The sequence below is a fragment of the Amphiprion ocellaris genome, chromosome 11 (assembly GCF_022539595.1).
Source record: "Amphiprion ocellaris isolate individual 3 ecotype Okinawa chromosome 11, ASM2253959v1, whole genome shotgun sequence".
Lineage (NCBI taxonomy): Eukaryota > Metazoa > Chordata > Actinopteri > Pomacentridae > Amphiprion > Amphiprion ocellaris.
Window position 1 is genome coordinate 3,604,354 of NC_072776.1, and position 15,492 is coordinate 3,619,845.

The 15,492-nt window shown below is 40.4% G+C and overlaps 1 protein-coding gene across 2 annotated transcripts in view; it reads right to left on the bottom strand.

The window, feature by feature from the left end:
• The window catches only part of fgf14 (fibroblast growth factor 14), a 111,071-nt gene that overhangs the window by 77,570 nt on the left and 18,009 nt on the right, over positions 1 to 15,492 (bottom strand). The window contains exon 1 of one of the 2 annotated variants that reach the window (XM_023293308.3): positions 14,288 to 14,439. The exons of the other annotated variant lie outside the window; for it this stretch is intronic. Within the exon in view, the coding sequence (XP_023149076.1) occupies positions 14,288 to 14,408 (121 nt within the window). The 5' untranslated portion in view covers positions 14,409 to 14,439. Of the gene's footprint in view, positions 1 to 14,287; positions 14,440 to 15,492 lie in introns of those variants that run through there. 2 annotated transcript variants of the gene reach the window in all.

Sequence of the window (15,492 nt, forward strand, 5' to 3'; positions counted from 1 at the left end):
TATATAGCAGTAACAGTTTGCATTACAATCAACTGAGCGTTTATAATGTTGAGAAATACAGAAGCTAATACTATGCAATGTTTAAATCCTTGCATTAGAGATCTGTTTGGAATGTGTTGTGCTTCAAGAAAATAGAGGAAACAAAGACACAGACACACTGGCTATACAGAAAGTTTGAGTTGTCAGGTAAAAAAAAAAACACAAGCTGACAACCTGCGTTTATCACCGTATTTGAATGTATTGTCTGCACTCTTTTTTTCTTTGTGTGTGTGTGTGTGTGTGTGTGTGTGTGTGTGTGTGTGTGTGTGTGTGTGTAGCTCCACACCTAAAAGAGGCTGTTTGCACCATCAATCCAGAGTGTAACTGGCTGGTTTGTTACACAATCCAATCAAAATCATCATAGCCAGTTTACATGTCAACACACAGCAACAGGTTTCATGTTTCATGCAGTTTTCATTAACAGTTTTCACCTTCATGTTAGTCAATTAGGATGAGGCTAACTTCGGCCAACACAGTCTACTTGGACCAACAGGGGCCTCGGTACATTTCCTGGTTGCCAACAGTCATTGGTGATAAATCGGACGTCTAAGCCAAACACCCACTTCTTTTTGCTGTGATGGATGGCGAGGAGACGACGCTGATTTGAGTTCAAGACAAACGAGCCATAAAAAAACAATTAGCTTTAATTAATTCAGTATTTTTTTTCTATCTAAAGTACAAACATAAATACCCCACAATTAAACAGGGCTCTGAGAAATTTGTTATGCTACGTTGTAGGCATGCCAGGAAAAAAAAATGACATTTAGATCATTTCATAATAATTTTAAAAAGCCAAACATTTCAAGTGAATTAGTGTCCCAATAAGCAAAACACTTTTTCGACATTGACCATTTAAGGCCTGATCATAGACAGTTTTGTAACATACATTGCATTGTAATATATTCGTTATTAACCAGAAAAGACTATTGCGGTCATATTAAATTGCAAAACAAACTGCAAGTCACTCATGCAGTAAGCCCATATTCAATTTGTTAATATTACACTGATCAGTCACAACATTAAAACCACGCACAGATGAAGAAAGTAACATTAATTATCTCATCATAATGCAGCACTGTATGGGAAAACCTGGGGTTTGACATGTTTCATGCACTGAAAACATCATTGCAGACCAAGCAGCACTCCATGACACCAGCAGGACAATGAACCACACCACAAAAACTGCTCAGGGAGGAACGAGGAACATGACCAGGACCCTAATGCCCTGACCAGACCTGCAAACCCGAACACATCCCAGTCCCATCAAGTATCTTTGGAATGCACCACAATAAACCTGATCCATAGAGGCCCTACTCTGCAACCCAAAAGACCTAAATGATCCGCTGCCAGCGTCCTGGTACCAGACACCACAGGAAATACTCAGAAGTCTAGAGTCTGTGGTCCAGTGGGTTAGAAAAGAACTGAAGGCACAATGTAGTTTTAATGTTTTGGCTCATAGTTGTATATCAAAAGGTAGGGCTATATAGCAACTTAGTAACATCTTTTTTTACACAGTCCATTTCATCTTATTTTTTAACATCTCTAGTGACTACATTTTATTCTCTTTTTAAAAAAAAAAGCCACCCACATGCATGTGCATCTGTACATACATGTGTGAACAGCTTCAGTACATGTCTATTAACACAAAGCGACTGCAGCTGTGTTTCTGCACTCTTGATATGTAGTGCGCATCATGTTATGCAGGTATGGTGAGTGTAATGTCCCAATGAGCAAACAAAGTGATAGTTTACTTCCTCCACTGGGACAATAAAATAAAATTATTATAAATATTAATCAAATTTAAATGCATGATGTTTAAGTGTGCTGAATGAAGCATCATAACTCTTTGTTTGTTGACTAGGAAACCGTTTCTGCGCACACCACTGACATGACTAACTGTAATATTTTAAATAAACAACTTTCCATTTCCATTACGTATAATGCAGTCTCAGGAAAATATAGCATCTCTTGTATGATAATTTCTTACATTTCTTATTATTATACAAACTGAACACAATCAGAAACTAGGAGTGAATAGAACATGAAAGATGTGGTCCTGGGTTGATTTGCCACTTCGCAGAAGAAACCGCAGTTCTATAAATGTTCTCCCACACACATAAATAATAATCCCTGCTTTGCTCCTTGCATACTGTGAAGTCATCACATTTAATAATGGTTTGCCTGTATGCCACAAAACACATCACGGACACGGCCTCTGGTTTGGACATTACTTCCCTACTGTTACTTAAGCTCTACCATGCGTCTGTACCCACAACAGGCTGCAAAAGTGCTTCCTGTTCCATGTTCTGAAGCAGGAGGGGAGGTAAAACCATTATAAATTCAACAGGACAGAGTGCAAGCAACAGCTGCTGTACTGTATTCGACTGTACCAGGCAGGCGCAGCTCGCCCTGTGCACACATATACACATGGATGCGCACACATGTATTTATTTCCTAACAAACCTGTGAGAGCTGTACAACATGTGCTTTATATTCAACGTGTATTTTGAGACAGACCGTTTTTAAGTGCTCACTGCAGACAGCAGTTCCTTATGGAATAGCAGTAAAGCACTGGGAAACATCACAGAGCTTCATTCAGACTTAAAGACGATGGATGTGGGAAGAGAGGGCAAGAAACACGTTCATAAAACTGCAATCATAAGTGTGCATTTCATCCGTGAGTCATACCAGAATAGAAACGCTCATATACTGCACACACACACAATTATTGACCCACAGCAAATTATAAACCTTCTATTATTTCCCAAGCACTAACAAGTCTAGACTTGACTCCGGGTGGGAAACGACGGTTCTCCAATTAGGAGCAGAATTAGAAGCAATGAGTTTGTGTACGTGCACGAGCAAACTTGTGTGTGAGTGGTGTGACCAGGGGAGATGACGGACTCGACGAAAGCAACAAGGTGTTGAATGAATCCCAGGTGAGCACAGGTGGCTCACAGTGAGAAAACACAGGTGGAATTTAAAACAAAAAACAAAAAAAAAAAGAAAGGGCTGCTTGGACACAGGAGCACACAAAGAAGAATGTACAACTGCTGCACACAGATTTCTGCACACAGAACACCCTGAACGGTTTGACTTGTCAGCATTTCCTCTGTAGTCCAGTTGCAGATGAACACGCACGCACGCACGCACACACACACACACACACACACACACACATTTAACACCAGCTTCCTGCAAGCCTTGTGCTGTGATAGCAGTAGTGAATTCATTCATTTAGGAGAAGAGTTGAGAGAATGCTTACCAGAAAAAAAACACAATCATCAAATACGGATCATCTAAGCACGATGTAATTGTGTGTGTAGGACAGCAGGTGGGACCTCCAGGTCTGGACAGGCCGCTCACTTATTCATTACAGAGGTCATGTCTGCCCAGGCTCACTTCAAACAAATAGCTCTTAGCAAGTGCAGCATCACTGATAACAAAAGACAAGCTAGCACTGGCTTTTAAGCAGAGCTGCCGACTGTACGGAGAATGTGGGACAGCCGGAGCTGTGAGAAACAAGGCCAGAGCAGCTGAAATACTCTTTGTAGACTATTTCAGAAGCACGTTCTGCCATCACAGGACCGTTTTCCCCCAATTTCCATCACATGCACTTGCATCAATAAATAACACTTTTTCCTGAGCCACGACAATTCTTTTATGAATATTTCACCGTATTGTTTCTTTTAGCATTACACACTGATGAATAGTTAATGCTTTTCCAGCCCTAACTAAGGCCTCCTCACTAAGAGCCATTTGACTTCAAATAGCTGAGATTGAAGTGACGAGTCATCACTTTGCACTCGACACAAGTTCACATGTAGAACATTGTGTGGTTTTACAGTCTTTATGCAACCGTTGTGGCTTTCTCCTCCTTTGCTCTTCGGGCCTGTGACCCTGTTTATTAAAAGAACTCACAAGAGATTAAAAAAGAAACATTACAACTGCGAGAACTGAAGTTTATTGTCCCTGTCTGAATGGAAACATCTCAACCATTGCAATAATTTCTGCATTACTACTGTGTATGGGTATTTCTTTTCTTTCAGTTTCGAGAAAACCCATCGAGTTACAGAGGTTAGTGTACCACACACTCGGGTAAACGTGGGTGAAGTTTCAATCTATCACCAGGGAATGCATTACAAGGTAGCAGTACCTGGCTGGTGGGCAGGAAGCCAGCAAGGATTTTTGTTCTGGTCGCTGCACTACTTTTTGCTGCACTGCTTACTTACATTAACACATTAAGTCCTAAGGCGCCCTCTAAACAAGCATGCAGGTATAGGCAGCTATTGCATCAGGTCCTATCCCAGAAAGAATAGCATCACAAAAGAAATGCCAGGACATGATTTTGAGCCTTTTATGATTTAAGATGCAGTGAATTTGTGGTGTAGTCATGTGCCATTTCTGGAAGAGTTAGCAAGACTCAATTATGTGATTTATCACCATGCTAGCGGTGTGGCTCTAGGGAAGGAAACGCTGGTCTGTCGTTTCAGTGCACCATTTTGCAATTCACATTCAAACCAATAACAGAATCAGAAATTTAGCACCAGTACCCTATGACACCTTTCTAATGTACTTTACTCTCTCTGTAACAAAAATATAATCTGAGTTGGAAAAAAAAACAAGGCCAAATTCAGTATTTAGAGCAGCACACTCACACTTCCTTAAAATAATTATGATACATCACCATATATAAGGTGCCCCACTGTAAATATTTCAATCGACTTACTGGACTTTGTAATCTGGGTGTAATGTAGGTGCAGTGGGTGCTACTGTGTGTTAGAAGTAAGATTACTAGCTCACTGTCACTGTGAACTGCATGCTAACAGAGGAGATCAAGTTACTATAATCAGTCATACAGACCCAGATTTTAGTATAATAGTTATACACGTGTATCGTGTTCATTGCCCTGTGATGAGAATTAAGGCCCAATTCAAACAATATTCTGAAGGCATCCCATCACCTCCACTTTCGATTGCTGCAGTGTTAAACCACAGTGAAGGCCTAGTAGGCCTACAAACCAGGCCTGAGTAAAAACATTTAGCCTAATGTTGCATTCACACTTATACATTTTTGTTTTAAGGCACATCTGCAGCTACAAAACCAGAAGTCTCTCTGTCACAGTTAGGAAAGGCAACACTAGACTACTTATATGCTAGAGAGAGTAACTTATTAAAATGAACTTGTGTCAGTTTTGGACAAATTTGAGCAGAGGTATTCTACTGTTAACTGTAACTGTTTTTGAAGTCAGATTTAATGTTGTCTACAGCAGGAAAGCCAACAACAAATCTTCCTCCCCAAGTGTCAACCCTTTTGGGGCTGAAAAACAAAGCAAAACACAGGTGTGCTAAAAAACAAAACAAAAAAACTGCAGTTCCTAAAACAGCCATTTGAGGTTGGCTCCAAAAGTGAATCAGTCCCCATAGTTCCCCATGTTAAAGTGCCCAGCAGAAATACATGTGATGGTACAAAGCAATGGTGTTGGTCTTTGTAGTCTCTTCACTACCCTTTGGTCTCTTCAGCTTACTATGCTAAATGCTATTAGACAATATATGCTGCAAATTGGTGCTTTTTAAATACATTTGAACTGAATCTGTAGTAAAGTCCCTGCTTATGACAACTACTCAGGGTGAATTTTTATACATTTCAGCTGTTTAAACTGTATTAATGCTTAAAGTTATACATAACTAAGGGTGTGATCATTTAGTGGTCTGGTGACTGGTGGGTGCAGTCAGAGGACAGTCCAAGGACCAGAGGTGTGGATGATCCACTTCAGCTCCACTCAGGCTCTCCCTCTTTGCATATTTTTGGATTAGTCCGAATCACAAACTGCTAAGGTGGTGACAACTTATGTCACTTCACTGATCCTTAAAACATCTGTTAAAGAAACCTGTTAATGACATCACAGAGGTTTGTTCTTTTTTTTTTTTTAAATATAGTCTATGTTCCACCCACTACTTGATTTAATATGAGTCAGCACTTTGTAAGTCAGATGTAATTTGGTCAGCACCTATAAAAGCACTACGTATGACACCCGATCCACCCAAGGTCTAAACTATATAATAATACCTTAACTATTATTTGGATTGCCATGAGATTTTGTACAAATATTCGTGGTGTCTAGAAGATTAAGCCTTACTCCTCACTATCATTCACTTGATTTAGAATAGAGATGTGTTTTTCTTCTTTTACTGCAAACAAGTGTGTAGGTTTCTCAAACCAGACCTTTAACACTGAGGTTAACCGTATTTGCAGTGAGAGTAAACTATAATAGGAATATTTTTGACTTAATATTTATCACTCAAGGGGATAAAGAACAGCAACAAGACCACAAATCATCACTTCATGTTCTCCCTTCACAGGAAACTGCAATTTTTATGTAGTGAAGCTCGGAGCCGTGCAGCCAAGTGTAGTGCATCATAGCTCACGGCGTATATGTTGTCTCCACAATACATCACTTTACATCACATAAGAACGGGCCCGGACACATGGTCGTCTATCTTCCCTGTGATTTACTGAACCTTAAAAACCTCATGATCCTTCACCCACCGAGACATCATGTGGATAAACAGGCAAGCGTGAAGCTTCAAAGCGTACACACAACATGCTGTATATTAGTCACGTTCGCATTTACTGGGTCACAAATACCTTGTGTCATGTCACTGAATTAAATAATGAGACGGCTTCTACTTGTCAACTCACTTAAGGTGCTCAGGTACTTAATTTGACAGCAGTTGACATATTTATGGCAAAAGGCAAAGCCATGTTAGACATGATGATAGATGGGACGGTAAAAACTTTACTTCACCATCCATTTTATATGTTTTTTATTCTGCCAGTAAGTAGATTTAATCACATTAAAAAAGTAGGAATCCACCTGTTAAGTGACAACGTGCACATCTGGCACTTCCCTGCACTGATGGTCTTTTTTTTTGCTTATGCTGGAGTTTTACTACAATACCATTAACCCTCAGGTGTCCTGTCGTCCACTTCCTCCTGTACAAATACATACACATCTACAATAGTGTTCAGTGGTCTACTCCGCAATCTATTTTTATCCAAGCGCCTCTAATAAGATTAGTTCAAAACGCCTATTAATACTGAGAGTCTGAGGAGGCAGTTTTCTGAAGAGCTCAGCAGCAAGTGGTGGCATGGTGCAGGGTGTATATGACACAAGGACCTTGGTGCTTCGCTGAGCGTCCTTGTCAGTTGCTCTTACCTTCCCTCACCATCAACGCTGCTGCCAACATCTCGCATCAATAGGGTAATCAAATAGGAGCCGGTGCGAATCAGTAAATCTGACAACTGGATTTAGGACCCGTGTGCCACAAACAAGGCAACGCAAGAATGTATAAACTAAGATTGTTTGTGTTAAAATCGAATAACAAGCATCCTGCACATGATCTATGCTGTAAAGGAGTCCAAAAACCAAACACCTTTCCAACATCGTAATGTTGTGCTGTGTCGCCCGTTATCTGCAACAATTCACACCCACTTCACAGCACGACTGGCCAGTTGTGTGGAGCTGACAGGAACCTGACATTAGCTTTGCAGCACTTTTCATTTGTCTAGAACCAAACACAACACAAAGGGTTCTCCCTTTTTGCATGAAAATATGCGCCATTATCCCTCTTATCAAGCAAAATCACACCTTCCTGCTCACTCTAGGACAGATCATTTCACTCCTTACAGTGTGGCAACTACAAACACAAGTGATGTGATTGGACAAGAAGTCTTTACAAAAAGTGAACAATCTAGCAAAATTACATTAAACTGGATTAATGTGATGGAGTGGTTTTCTGACCTGATAAACCTGTATTGTCCTTATTTTAAAAATAAAATACACAATTCAAGCTGGTGAAAGTCAAACATTGTGAACAGTTTTGTTACTGATGCAGTTCCATTCTGCAGTACTGTAAAGTAAAAGTGCAGATTATTTGCTTTGAAATGCACTTTTCTCCTTTTCAACAGTCTGTCAGGGACCAAACATGATGATTTTCCATTTTTCCTGATCGAGAGACTCCACCAATGGCTGAGGTTCGGCTTCCTTGTCAATGCTCATTCCATTATAAAGTCTCAAATCTGACATATTTTGCTCTTGCTTGCATTGATCCGAGATTGTCGCACATCCCTATTCCAGCTCTATTCGCACTGCTCAAAAACGCTGCTGATTTAGTTGGACAGAAACGCATGCACCTCCTCTGCTGTTGCAACCTTCTTTGTCGGTGTCAACAGAATCTAGAGTTACTGTGGAGATATTAGAAGACCTTTTCTTGCTGCCGTTGGTGAGTTGGAGGACACTGGGAGGACATTTGGCCCCCGACCACGAGACTTTGGCATGCAAAAGACCGGTCCTGCTCATTCTAAAAGGATCAGATTTTACTGACAGGTCATTTTGGAGCAGGTCTGGGGGAGCCAGTGTTGCCCTTGCAGGGAAAAGTGATACAGTAGAGGGTGAGGAAAAAGAAATAAAGTGCACCACAGACAGATAAGAGGGAGATAAGGAGCCCACCGCAGAGGATTAGCCTGTTGGCTTAAAAAAAGCAAGGAAACATGTCAAGGTAGCATTCAAATACCCAACGCAAGTCAACTACAAATACATACCTAATCAGAGCTCAAACAGAGAAAACAAGGGAAAGCTAGTTTAATGGTTGACTTCATCTACAGCATGTTTCTCTCTGTTGACATTTGGCCCAGTAAAAACACAGTTTGTAGTCATTGCATGGCATAAACGAAGCGTTAAGACAACCAGCAGCTCCGCTCGCTTTGGTTTTATGGCGACAAAAAGACAAGTGAACAATGAACATACTGAAACCCCCGGGGGAGACAGATGCAGCAGTCAGATCAATCAATCACAGGAGTTGGTTAGAGAAAACAACATGTCAATAAAAAGGTACCAGTACACAACAACAAATACAGAGCAGGCTAAACCTCAAGAATACTTTCAGCTGCATAAACCACATCATCTGGATCATGTTGCCATGTAATTGCATTAATTATACATCTTTCATAGAGGAAACCCACACATGACAAGCTCAACCTAACACTCATTCAACCTACAGCAGGTTTGGATCATTCATCACCATCACAAGTTAATCCTTTGGCACCGTCGTTGAGATTCTCGTGCAGCTGCGAAGCCATACAAGTCACAATTACACAGGACTGCATTACATATGCAACCAATTAAAGTTTAGCTTATTTGCAAAAAATCTCAGTCTCCTTATTGTGCATATTATCTTTAAATAAATAGCTCAACTTTTGTGCATCCACAATCTTAGCTTCAAGTACAGAGTTGGAGAAAGCCAAACCAATGCACTGTCTTTCTACTAGGTGAATAAGGCTGTGTGTCTTGATTGCTTAATCTGTTCACAAACAGAAATATAAGCCAATACCTTAGTAGATCTATAATTACTGTTTTCATATGCACTAGAACTGGGCTTCATACAGCTCTCTCCAGGAAGCTCATTTTGTAAACATCGCAAGATGAAAGATTATATACCTGATTTTTAACATGATTTTCACAACTAGGTTTCTAAAAGAATAAGCCATTTTTTTCACCAATTGTATCCAGGTTTATAATTCATCCTTGGAAGATGGGACGGAAAAGAAACCACGAAGGAGATGTCAAACCAACTTGCCGAAGTTAAAAGGGCGAGGAGACATACTATGCTAAGCTGTGTTACCATCTGACATTTAGTTCTGACAGAGTCTACTACAGAATAAAAGGATAATCACATGTGAAGTGTTCTAGAATTTAAAATAATTTCATTCAACCTGACTAAAACCAACAAAGTAGCCAGTAGTTTAACTAGGTCAGTGGAAAAACATGATCTAGTTTTATGTGGTTATCCTCTTAGTGCTTTTCCAAAATCTGTTCTGTCCTGGAATCAGGGTTCCGCCTTAAGAACCAACTTGTAGAAGAACCTTTGCATTACCAACAACAGTGAATGTAGGTAGGGGGAGACCCAATAACATGGTTAAATTCCCAGTGTTTTGCTGCAAGTTTTCATCATTTTGTTGCCTTCAGTCCTGATTTAGATGAAGGTTGGCATGTTTCCATATTCAGAAAAACTACAGATATTAAATTAACCTACATCTGTTTGTCAATATGGAGAATGTGACACATGACCATATGGTGCCCTGTGATATAAAACACCACCAAGATGTCCTGAGAACTTCAAGAAACCATCCTGTGACAACGTTAATCTACATGCAGTTCATCTGCCAGGACTTTTCACAAGTGATTGCTTCCATCCATGCTGCAACCATTATTTTTTCATGCCACCGTTTCAGGAGGACTCTCCATTTCATCGTGAACAGGTTTTTGAGCAGCACACAGGTGAAACAATAGCAGAAACACAGCTCTAGCTCTTCTCCACCACAAAGGCAGTTACAAAAACGACTCATGAAGATGATCTGACCAAAGATGCAGTGATTCTTTGCCTAATTTCTCATGAATGATGACTCCTCTTTGTCACTTCACTTTTCCTTTATCATTTACATGCAAAAAGCTGCCTCCTTTGCCTCTCCTGGGAAAACTTCACACCTATCCCTCCCTCTTCACCCCCCTCTGTCTGAATTTAACAGTCTTAATATGCACACTGATGATAATGTACACTGTTATTTTATCCGTAAAGCAGTGGTTAAACTTAGATCTGATGCCATTACACTTCAATCTTCATTAAATGTGTGTGGAATATGCATTATTCTATGAATGAAATATTCAGTATGAGATCACTTCATCTTACAAATCAGCAAGTGTAGGGTAGAACATTACACTCTTTAATGCTTGCTTCCCTATTGATCTCTTTGAAACAGTAAAGAGGTTGTATCACATAGCAGGAGGAAGACAAGACAATTAAATCACCACTGTAATGTTAGATCCTGTTTTCATCTTTACCACAAAGTAATTCAGCAGTTACAGAGTAGAAGACCAGACATGCATAATGGAAATGGAGCACTAGTAAATATATTAATCGCCATGTAGAATAATGGCAGCATGATGGGAAAGTTCACTTTCTTGAGGATTTCACTACACTTCATGCTTCCTGTAGCTACCTCCACAAGCATCTGCAAGCACATAACTGACAGACTTGTGGCCACCATGACTGCACATGGCTCCTTCCTGATAACTGGGTCATTATTCTGTGGGGAGTCCTAATCCAATCACTTCCTTTTCTGCTTCCTTCCAAAACACATCAGTAATCAGACAACCAAAGCAGACAACATCCACGTACAGCTAATGTAAAGGTTCAACTGCCACACTCATCTATTTCCTCTTCTTCTACAGAAGCCTGTCTGTGTGCTCTAAAATGGTCCACAGCACCCACTAAAGTGTTGGACAGCAACATCAACTCCCGTGAATGTGTACACAATAATGTTTGGACACACCATGTTGTCTGTTTGGGCACTTATTGGGACTCTGGCTAACTCACGGAGGAGGTCTGAATGTCTGCAAATGGTCTGCAGGGTTCTTTTTTCAATGTACCTGGTGTAGATTGGTGCAGCTAAACTAAATGTTTTCAATCACAGATGCCTAACTAACAAAGACGTGACATTCTATCATGTAACATAATTTATATTTAGTGAGCAAAAGTTGATTTGCATTGTTTTAATCACAACATCACAGGAAATTTGTGTAAAAACATAAGAAAGTTGCTTTAAACTGAGTTCCACAAGGATCCTGCAACAACATAATTTCAATGCTTATCATGCACAATCTGAGTATTCGTGATTTTCTGGGATCCATTTTCACCAAGATTCACCAAAATGTTGATCATTCATGTGCATTTTTCATAGAGTATATAAAATAATATCGATAAACTTCCTTTAAATACCAAAGACTATATAGTTGGATTTATTTTTCAAAACATTAACATCAAACTTGTCGGTACAAATTACAAAAGCTTCAGTGTGGGTGAAGCTTCATTAACCTATCTGGTAGGGAGTCTGCATATTGATGTGAAATTTGATAAGAAAATTGTTAAGTTAGATGAAGTTCACGGCCTCAGATTGCATGCGAAGACATTTAGTATGCATCATAATGAGTTAAAAAGAGGGAATGTAGGAAAGTTTGTAATGATATTCAGCACATCTTACCACCCTGCATTTATGGCTTTCTGCAAAGAAATATTGTCTCATGCAGTTTCTTTTCCGTTAAGATCTATAAGAATCAATGCAGCCACACCAGTCACACACACAAATCCTAAATCTGTCTTGTAAAACAATATGACAGTAGCGCTGTAATCAGATCCTTTGATGGAGCCAGAGGGGTGGAAGGAATGAAAAAGAAAATGAGCAACATGTTTCTGTAAGCTAAGGTCTGAGAGTTTCTCAGCGAGCATAACTACTCAGCAAATAGGAATTTCACTTTTGCTTTGCCTGAGTTACTGTGAAACACCTTGGCTGGACCTGTGTTTTTCTCTCTGTCGGTACATACTGTGTTAGAACACACTCCTACGTTCACTCTGCAAAAAACCTCCTCACACAGGGAAGTTCAGTCATTAACACTTAATGATAACAGCAGAAAAAACATCCTATACAGCCCCCAAAAAAGCACTTTGAACAATATTTACATTGTAAATGGTGCAGAATTTAAACCCTCTCCGCCATTTATTACAGAAAAATTACATTATTTTAAATCCTATGCTTCTACATGTTATACTTCCTATACTAAGAATAGGTAATTTATCTGTTTGGTTATAGTAAACCATAAAGTGCACTTCAGATATTTTCAAAGGGTGCTTACTGTGGTTTTGTTTGTGAAAAATAAACCTCAACTATTTTTATCCCTGGTCTTGAAAAGCGGAGAAATTTCTATGCAAAAGTGACCATCACAAATTGCATGACCTTAGTAAATCCAGCAGAATACACAATCAGCCTCTATTAGCATATCTTCAGCTATTATTTCCACAACCCTCACTGCTATGAAAAGAGAAAATCAGGTTTCTACAGCTGATCAAACCTACAGCTGCTAAAACATCTTGTCTATCGGTTCAAGTTTCTCCTGTTTCTTTGTTTCTTTCACCCATTTTCAAGGCTGCAAGACAAGTCACAATCTTACTCCTACATGTTCTCCTACCTTAAGATCAAATCTGGATGATGTTGTAGCATCTGTCACACCTTTTTAAAAGAGTAAATATTGTCATTTTTGGACAAAAGCAAGTGCTCATAAGAGGAGTAACGGTGCTACTGTGAAAAATGTTTGCCAATTTGGATGCCAAAGTTCACACTTTGTACTCGTCTGCAAACAGCAAAGCCTTTAATCCATCTTCACACCACATCTGGGGATTTTCTTTTTTTTTCTTTTAAATGCAGGTTTTCTTGTTCATACAATGATGTAATGTGCTTCAATGTTTGTTTCTGAGCCATTGCACGACTCCTCTCAAAGTAAACACAAAGAAATGTCTGCAGAGAGATGATTCTTTTGCGAGCGTCACAATGGACGGCCGTGATGTTTGGCCTTGGAGCTCGTGGATCGTGACTAAGTTGCTGTTGAAAGCAGATCTGTCAGAGGGACTGCTTTATTAGCCGTCATTAAAGAGCAGTTCCGTAGGTGAGGTGCTGCAGCATTACTGCAGGCAAGGTAAGGTTTTCACTTCGTGGCATGTTTGTCACGCTTGTTGCTATGTCAGATTGTGTGTTAGCATGGAAGAGAAGAGAAGAGAAGAGAAGAGAAGAGAAGAGAAGAGAAGAGAAGAGAAGAGAAGAGAAGAGAAGAGAAGAGAAGAGAAGAGAAGAGAAGAGAAGAGAAGAGAAGAGAAGAGAAGAAGATCCACAGAAATGCATCTATCTACTTGGTTTCCTTACTTGGCCTCAAAAACTTCATATTTTATGCAGGACAAATAATACGAAATAATCTCCAGAAGCAGTGCATACATAATGAAACTACCTCCTCCTCTTTGGCATGCTGCTGCATTAAAAATAATTGGGAGAGTGAACCACACACATGCAAACATACTCTCACGCACACACCAACGTGTGACCTTCAGGTTTGATCATCTGCAATGCAGTGATTAGTTTTATTGGTGTGGAAGGAGACTGCATTGATAAGACCTGCTCCTCTGCTCATACAGAGTTCATATGTGCTTCTTTTATATGTTGCAGACTATTCATGCTGAATCAGTGTGATCTGACATACATACAGGTGGACTTTTATGGCATTTTTAAACAGCAAAAAGAGCAACAATTGTGTAGTTGTGTCAAAGTTGTGAACCAGCAGTTGACCAAACTCCCAGCTGGGACTCACCATGCTCTACTTCAGCGTTTAGCGCCCTCCGTACACGCTGCTCCACTATCTTAGCAAGCGATGTTGTCTCCATGGCGGCATAGCGAGCCCTTTCTCGATGCCTTTCAAGAATAGCTTTCATAGTGTCTGGAATAATATATGCCTTTTAAATTGCTGCTCTGGTTTTCACACTCTTCCTCCCGATGTCCCGCAGAGCTTCTGACACAACCTTTTAACCCGATCACACAAGCCCGGCCACCTTCTCACACCTATACACACACACAAACACACACACACGCCTCGCCTGTCACCCGCTTGTAAAGACCCCACCAACATCTTCCCACCAGAACCTTCCAACATGCAGATAACCATATCCAACAGATAACGCTGACACTTTCTCAGCTGGCTGTAGGTAACCAACCAGAAATGTCAAGTGCTGTCGTGTCATGGCTCAATGGTGTTGGGGACAACTTCTAAGCTGTCTGGACGGCATGTGACAGACCTTGTGTTGAGTCACCAAGTGGAAAAAAAGGCCCTAAAATATATTGTGTGGCTGGTAAGTTTAGCTACATTTTGCTTGAGGTGAAGTGTTTCAGCTTCTTCTCTGTCCCCCCCCCCCCAGTGCTGTGTCTGTCTGCTATCTGACATACTGTATCTGAGCGCCTCACCATCTCTAGCCTAGTGTGTAGAACTGAAAACAACTGGCCTTTCTGTGCAAAGAGCTGAGCACTCGCCGCCACAAACAGGTTACTTAGTCACTGCCATCATCTCTGCCTCTCTGGCTCTGTGTCTGAATAAAGGACAACAGCCACATGGGGGGGGGGCAGCCTAAAACTGTGAGAACTGAACTTCAAGACAGGGATATGCAAGAGGTGAAAACAAGACTGAAAATAAGAACTTCCAAAAGGTCATCATAAAAATGTTGACAAAGCCATGTAAGTGCCCAGGAAGACTACAAAGTGCAGGGTTTGCCGGTTGTGATGAATGACACAGAAGCTTTGGGGCTAATGCCTCTTTCTTTCTTTCTTTGTTTCTTTCTTTCACAGCAAAACTGTTTGGAAGTGTTCCATTGCTCCCAAACAATGTACACAAAAATGAATGCATACAGGGAGAGAGAGGGAGGGAGAGAGAGAGACAGAGAGAGAGAGTGAGCAGGGGAAAGACAGAGACAGCAGCAGCACAATACTGCCTGCTGCACTGCAGCAAAAATCTACACAGCATACCAT